The 8,493-nt window shown below is 41.2% G+C and overlaps 1 protein-coding gene across 1 annotated transcript; it reads left to right on the top strand.

The window, feature by feature from the left end:
* Positions 1-356: 356 nt before the first annotated feature.
* On the top strand, positions 357-7,783 carry etfbkmt (electron transfer flavoprotein subunit beta lysine methyltransferase). The gene is made up of 3 exons (XM_034141109.1): positions 357-868; positions 2,710-2,840; positions 6,874-7,783. Exons 1-3 carry the CDS (start codon positions 576-578, stop codon positions 7,221-7,223), a joined length of 774 nt encoding a protein of 257 aa, XP_033997000.1. The 5' UTR covers positions 357-575; the 3' UTR covers positions 7,224-7,783.
* Positions 7,784-8,493: the final 710 nt, after the last annotated feature.

Genomic DNA, 8,493 nt, shown 5'->3' with positions numbered 1-8,493 from the left:
AGAGGCAGAGAGGGAATGGAGTGTGGTTGGTATTTTGGGAACAAAAGGAGAGGGAGTAAGAGCTACCAGAAAGGCACTGTTTACATTCTTGAGTGAAACTGGGGTAGGAAAAAGAATTTAACATTAGGTCAAGAAAGAACATAGATTTTTATTTTTGTTTTATTTATTTCATGTTTTGTTTTTTGTTTTTTGTTGATTTATTTATTTATTTTGATTAGATCATAGGTTAAAGAGTTGGTATGATATGATGATTCATACTCATGTACAGTAGGTGGCGGTATGCACCTTTTAAGTTGTTTGCAATCCGCCAAAAAACGAAGAGAAGAAGAAGAAGAAGGTGGTCGTCTGAGGTCGGTGGAACTCTTGTCCGACACTATTTTGAATCCGTGTGGAAACAACCAGCTGGTCTCAGTTGGATCTTAACGCAGTGTACACTGTTTATTTATCTGTCAATATAATGATGTTCTAGAGGTGTCGCTCTTCACTGACACTGTTACCGATACTGTTTGCTGAAGCGAGAAGCATTACCATCAGCTCTGGGCTAGCATCGCAGCTAATGTTTCTCCAATAAGTTAATGACCATGTTAGGCTTTTTAACGCCACAAACTCGTAATGTTAAAGTATTTATCCAGGTGTTTATACCGACAACTCGACACATATGTTCCTCAGCCAACTGTCAGTCAGAGGAGTATGTCCGCAAGTTTATTTTAGAAAACACGGAGATAGCTGGACAGCAGAGTCTGACCCCACAAGTCAAACTGAGGCTGTTCACTCCTAACTGCAGATTCTGGAGAGAAAGACCCGAGCTCTGGCCTTTCGAAGACCCCTACTGGGCCATATACTGGCCAGGAGGACAGGCACTCTCAAGGTAATATTCTAGCCCATCAATGGCACAGTTTTATGTGCGTGAGTTACAGAGGTGGGAAGTAACTAAGTACAGTACTTAAGTACAATTTTGAGATACTTGTGCTTTACTTGATTATTTCAATGTACTCCACTACAATTCAGAGATAAATTGTGTACTTTTACTCCACTACATTTATTTAGTACTTTTTAGTTACTTTAAATATTCGGATGAATGATGTGAAATATAATCAACACTTAAATCAGACTTTAGTTACAGCTGGAGTAAATTCACAAGCTACCCTGCAGTATACAAAGTCATTAAAACTAGCTGCACCTTTGTTGTGGAGCAACCTCTGAAGTTGGGCCGGATGTCTTCGAGATCTTCACAACACTATGTTAACACTTATTTAACTTTCAAAGAATCAACAGAGTCAAAAGAGTTCCAATAGAATAGAGTTTACTGAAGATTCAACAAAGTACAGCAAACACGAATCGGTCCATGGAGTGACTGCCTTTACAATGTTCAGGCTTCTTCTTATTCATTTCTTACCAGTTGTTTGTTTGTTTGTTTGTTTATTTGTAGCCTTTATTTAACCAGGTTAAAAAATCCCATTGAGATCAACGATCTCTTTTTCAAGGGAGACCTGCGGTACATTGGTTACACATAAAAACAACAGAAAACAAAAAGGACATCACAACATAATTACAGGGGTATAAATTAGCAACCTATTCACAGTGACAGGTATCTAATAACATTTCATCCAGCCGTGCTTTAAAATGATGCAAGGGAATCAAAATGCTCAGTTTCAATGTTTTTTGCATAGTGTTCCAAGTTAGAGGAGCAGCGCACATAAAAGCTTTAGTACCTAAAACAGTCCTAGCACTTGGCACATGTAATAAGAACACATCCTGGGATCTCAGGCAATAGCTACTTGCCACTCTCTGTGAGATCAAAGAGCAGATATAAGAAGGTAGTTTACCCAGCATGGCTTTGTAGATGAACATGTACCAATGACTGAGCCTCCGAACAGTTAGTGAAGGCAGACCTGCCTTGGCATACAGGGTACAGTGATGAGTAAGTGCTTTACAGTTAGTAACAAATCTCAGAGCACTGATAGGCGGCATCTAACCTTTCCAGGCAATGGGCAGGTGCATTCATATAGATCAAATCACCATAGTCCAGCACAGGTAAAAAGGTCACAGTGACAAGCCTTTTCCTGGCTTCAAAAGAGAAACAGGACTTGTTTCTGACTTGTTGTGCCTTTCTTATGCGTAGGTGGGTCTCTGGTAGAAGACACCAGGAGGGTCTCAGGCCCTCCTTCTTGACCTTGACTTTCTCTATCAAGTAGACACCATTGTTTCTTCCACCATCCTGAATTCCCCTACTCAATCATACTTTGTTTGATATTCTGGCCTAGGTCATTTTTAATGGTGTTTTGACCATGCTATCTTTATCTGCCAACTCCCTTCCTAACTAAACAGGTGCAAGGATTCCCAAAATGAGAACTTTCCACAGATGAACAGTTAACGTATGCGTTTCTGAGCACGTATGCTTTCAATGATTAGGGTTGTTATATAACATGTCCCATACACACACACAAATATATCCCACAGCTTTACCAGCTCTGATAACACTTGCATCAATAATTAATTGATAATAATAATTAATCAAAACATATCATATATATTATTATGAAATGGACCAATCTGCATAATGAGTACATTTGTTACTTTAAGTATGCAGGACTTACTTGTAACAGAGAATCCCTATACTCTGAGTACTTCTACTTTTACTTAAGTACAAGATCTGAGTACTTCTCCCACCTCTGCAGTTAAGTGTCATGCAGCGCCTCCTCTGTGCAGGTTTCTCCTGGATAACCCTGCTGTGTGTCGGGGAAAGACAGTTCTGGATCTGGGCAGCGGCTGTGGAGCCTCAGCCATCGCTGCAAAACTGAGTGGTGCTGCTCATGTTGTTGCAAATGACATTGACACTGGTATGTATGCTTAGCTGTCTCCGGAGGTTACATTCTTACAATACTTGTTATCTTCTAATATACAAAATGTAAAAGCACACAAGATTAAACAAGTGAATAATAAAATCAAAACTTAATGTAATTACATACAAGAATTGCATCATGACTTAAACTGAATTATCCCTTTTCCAAAGAAAAGTCTTGAATTATAAAGTAATAACGCTCATGGAAATATAGTTCGAATCTATGCTGTCTCAGTGTGTCAGGTGTCAAGCCATTGTAGGTCAAAGGTCCTAAAAAGTTCATTTCTACACATGGGAATTGTTCCATTGTCTGGCAGTCAAGCCTCTCAAGGTCTGAGATCCAGAAGACTCCTCTTTTCCTGTTCAAAGTTAGCAAACACAATTCATTTCCAGGTTGCACAAGGTGAGAGTTAAACAGTTCACAGTGGTCAAAGTTGAGTTTCCTGGTAAGCAATTTCCAAGTAGTTCTTTATTTGATTAAATCGAATTGTAGCCACTTAAAGGTGGGATATGTAATTTTGGAGAAATCAGCTGGAGTGCGCTAGAATTTGAAAATAGTACTTGGGCTGTCAAGTTAACGCGATAATGCAAAAAAAAATTAACGCCACTAATTATTTTAACGCGATTAACGCATGTGTATTTTTTGTCCTCGGCCGCCCCGTAGTTTCAGAGCGCATCGAGTTTAAAATACCATCTACAAGCTGATGCTGACAGCCCCGCTCCTGCCGCCCGCTTGTGGCAGACCACACTTCCACGCTCACCGGCAGGCCCGGACTGGCCATCGGGAGGACCGGGAGGGTGTGTGTATGTGTGGCGCGACTCGAGCGAGGCACACCTTACGTGTTGTTGTTGTTAGCATCTGGTGCTAGCTAGCTGCGCTAACGGATATAAGGAGCTGTTTCAATGAAAACAGAGGAGCGACATTTCGCCGACAACTGCGCCGAGCACTTGACTTTATGCAGGTAGCCAGACAGTGGGACATTGTACGAAAAGTCAGCACACTCAGCACGGATAGTGCGCGCAACATGATTGCAGCGTCCAGGCAGCTCCCGTTGGAGCATATATGCCTTGAGCTGCACATAGCTCCAACGATCCATCACAGTGTCTCCACACACACACACACACACACACACACACACACACACACACACACACACACACACACACACATACACATACACATACACATACACACACACACACTTTGTATTGTATTATTGTATGAGAGGTTCCAGGTTAAATTGAGGCGAATATTTGTAATGTTCAGAGGTTGTTGTGTTTAATATTCATGAGAATAGTTGTCATTGTTCAAATGATAATAAACAAACATATAAAGCATATTTGTCCACTCATATGTTGATAAGAGTATTCAAAACTTGAAAAATATCCCTCTAAGTTACATTTAGAGCAGATAAAAAATGTGCGATTAATTTGCGATTAATCGCGATTAACTATGGACAATCATGCGATTAATCGCGATTAAATATTTTAATCGACTGACAGCCCTAGAAAATACACAACTGGAACAAATCTGCCACTTCCTTACAGAGCCCCTCCTCCAACACACACGAACGCGCACATGACCAATGAGGGCACAAGATAAGTTTGTGCACAGATGGAAGGCTGACAGGCAGGTAGGCCATCCAGTTATTTTAGCCTGGCCGGCTAAAATGATTGGTCGTGCTTTTTACAGCGCTACAGATGACATTTTTTTTTTTATGTATTTATTGTCAAAGCATTTAATATATTCATTGCTATCGGGATGTTAAGAGCATTCCATGGAATATAACAAGTGTTTCTGAAATAAATTACGTACCCCACCTTTAAATACATTTTTTGATGACTGATAAAACTTCAGAGGGCAAGTATTTAATATCTTTAATTGAAGATGGTTCACCTTTAGGTCATAGACAACACATTCTTAAGTGTGATTTGGGCCACAGGGATCCTTATCTCAACGTCTGGTGTTTACCCAGAGACAACATCACTTCCCAGACCTTGAAAAGCAAAAGACAACGGAGCAGTGACAACTATTTTCTTGCAGCTGTGGACAAACTGGTCTGGGAAACCATATTGTTGTGCTTTCAGTTTTATGACGGTCTGAGTTGGCCAGGTGCGAGCCATAACAAGATACTGCAAACTGTGAGCAACTGCCCACTGCAGTGTTTCCTAACAAGATAATGAATGTTTGAGTTCACTAAAAGGCAGGGATTAGATAAAAAAAAATCATAACTGTTTAGTTTCAATTTTTCTTACATTAAAGGAGAGGTGTCATGGCCATTTCCACTGATCATAATTCCATTGTTGAGGTCTACTAAAATAGATTTATACTGTGCATTTTTCCAAACTCACATTGGTTTCTCATACAGCATCTCTGTAAACTACGTGTATTCACTGAATTTCACTCTCTGCCTTTAACGGCTCGTTGTAGCTCCAATAGCTCCAGCCCCCACCCTCCCTGTGAGCACAGTGTGCTCTGATTGGTCGGGACGTTGTGAATCGCGCTGAGCTCCGTGGAGGTGTTGTTTCCTTGTTTAGCATACACAGCGAAACACAGCCAAACTCATCCTGAGCACACACAAACTCACAGCCGAAGTAAAAACAATAAGTGTGGCTTGATATTGAGTAAGAAAAAGGTTGATAAACGCTGTGAGAATGGGTCTGCAGAGAGAATTTCGCCGCGATCCCAACTGTCTGTTATCAGCCTGCAGCCAGGGAGGAGAAATCAGCAGAGCTGCCTGTGTGTGAGGAAGTCCGTGGATTGGTCAATTTGGACCAATCAGCGGGGGCTTAACGTAACGGCTCCACGGATTGGTCCATTTCGTTCCGGGTACGGCATTACATCATGCCGTACCCGGAAGAATCAAATGGACAATGACGTAAAAACCTTCATAACACACAAGGGGACGGGTAATAACCGGAAAAGCATGACACCTCTCCTTTAAGGTAACTCGTGTTAAAAAATATGCTTCCAAGTACTGCTCTATTAAAGTAAGTGTGAGAATGCCCGAGCGGCCATGGAGGCAAAATAGGAGAAGCAGGCAGGTTGGTGTTTTTCCACAGAAAACTGTTTTATTTTTTCATCCACTGTGACAACATGGCGGCCCTCCACCACCCACACAGTATACCACACAGTATACCACACAGTTCTCAACCCCTGACCAACAGATAACAGCACCTAAATACACAAGGACTAATCAAACACACAAAACACAGGGCACCAGGTCAACACAATCGGGTAATCAGCAGGAGGGAACACAGAGACCGGAAGCAACAGACAAGACGGGGGTGAACACTTATACAATTAATGCAATTTAATCATTTAATAAATACTACATCAATAAATAGTATAAACTATGTACAAATGTGCAAATATGCAATGCCAAACTGTACTGTGCAATCATGCCAATAAAGTGCAAACTGTTCACCACTAAAGTGCTGAGTGACATTATTTCCGTGCACAGGGAAGTTGTCGTCAATATACCCTATACAGTACAATGATTATATAAACATGTTAACGAGAGCTCTAGTAACGGCGTCTCGTCGTTACAGTAAGCCTACATTTCTTTCAGATGATTACTTGAAAACCTAAAAAGCGATGTAAGGTCTAATGTGGAATGTCTTAAAAACTAACAAGACTGCAGTCATCATATTAAAGTAGGATTAAGAGTATTTTAAAGTAAAACAGCATGATTGAATAAATACAATACATTTAAAATGAATTCTTAAAGGAAATCATGTTGATATAATCTTAAGGAAATAATGACTGTTTTGATGAGTTTGTTTTATCTCAAGATTTGCTTTTATTTTAAAACGTCATTCATTTCAATCATGAACATGTTTATGTTTTGTGTATGCCAGATGTATGTGACATTTTAAAGGTTAGAGATACAGTTATGTTTAGACCTTTCGGAATTAAAACCGTTGTCAAAAACTAAAGTAATAACAGGAATCATTTAATATAATACCTGTGTTGTGGTCAGCCGGTGCAATAGAAGCTAACATGTCTAATATGTCTGTTTGTGTTACAGTTGCAGCCGTTGCCACCCACATGAACTGTGAGTTGAACGGCCTGCCGCCGCCTGTTTGTCTGACCAACAACATGATCGATTCGCAGCCCGAGGGCTTCGACCTAATCCTCCTGGGGGACATGTTCTACGACGAGGCCCTCGCCACCAGCCTTCACAGCTGGCTGGACTGCTGCATCAAAACCCACGGCACCAAAGTCCTGATCGGGGATCCTGGAAGAGCCCAGTTCGAGGAACACGGCATCCGACGCCTCCTGCATCAGCTGGCTGAGTTTGAGCTGCCCAAGTCTGTTAGAGAGGAGAACTACGGTCTGACCTGCAGCAGCGTTTGGTGCTACCGTCCTGAACTCTAAGGACCGGAGAGGATCCTCTGTGATTTGTGATGTCACATGTTCACACCTCCCAGTACCGTGTGAGGTGTTATGTGATTACTCTATAGTCGTTTTATACAATCAGGGTCACTTTGTTGTCACTTGGAAATCTGTATGACCATCAGCATCTGAAAGATCTTGATGATTTAGCGTGTCACTGGTGACTTCCTCTACATTCTTGCAGAATACTTTGATATTCAGCAGGACAGACCAGCAGAAACTAAAATGAAAGGAAAGCCAATCTGAATTACGACAAGGGTTTACGATTCTAACACTGATAAGGGACCAGACCCCAAGACGCAGTCCTGTCTCAAGAAAGAATAGGTACTGTTAGAAGTTTCACACCTTCAAACCCCCATTTCCCCTGCTTTCTTTTCCTTTTGTCCTCATTTCCACATGTCTCTGAAAGTGATCCGTACTGACCTGCTTTGATGATGTGTATTTTACTGATATACTTTACAAGGAGATATACAAATGCATGTGTAGACATATATACGCACCTATGTATAAGTGTTTGTCATTGTTAAAAAGGTTGACATCTATTCGGTTATGTTATGATTTAATTCCTTTTTAATTCAACTGATTAGGTTTTATTCAGTGATTGCTATGATAAATGTGGTACCGTTGTTTAGCTTACATAGTTTCACTTTTAAATATTTATTAATTAAGAATGTGAGAAAGCAACATCAACCTTTAGAAGTCTGCAGATGGGTGGGTTATCTCTCACATCAGTGACTCTTGACTTCCTGTAGAGAACCTTATAGGACTACCAGAAAGCCACAGTCGAAGCTCTGAGTGTTATCTTAATTCCTGCTCTCATTAGGCACTTTCACACCGGAGTACTTTTCCCCGTACTTTTCCCGTTTAGTTCCGATAGTTCCTGGGATTTTGCGTTCACACCAAAAAGATAACTTAGTTCATGAGAACCTTTACCCCCTTTTTAGTGCCTGCTAGAGATGTGGTACTTTCCTGGGGAGAAAAAAGTTCACATTTCTGATTGGCTGGGCGAATTGCAAACCACGCCCCGTAAAACTCTGAAAAGTTTTGAGAAGCCGCCATTGTATTTGCTGGCATTAGCATTATTAGCATTAGCCCCGCGCACCAACGGAGAGAGAATAACTTATGGCAACACAACAAAAAACATGGGAGCGGTGGAGTGATGAGGAGGTGTCGGCGTTCTGGCGATTTACTCTGAAGGCTTGCTGGGACTCCCAGCAGCTTCTACTGAAGCCAGTCCCCAACTCCGGGGACT

The sequence above is a fragment of the Trematomus bernacchii genome, unplaced genomic scaffold (genome assembly GCF_902827165.1).
Source record: "Trematomus bernacchii unplaced genomic scaffold, fTreBer1.1, whole genome shotgun sequence".
NCBI lineage: Eukaryota > Metazoa > Chordata > Actinopteri > Perciformes > Nototheniidae > Trematomus > Trematomus bernacchii.
The sequence above is the reverse complement of the archived record's forward strand: the minus strand, read 5'-3'. Positions and strand labels throughout refer to the sequence as shown.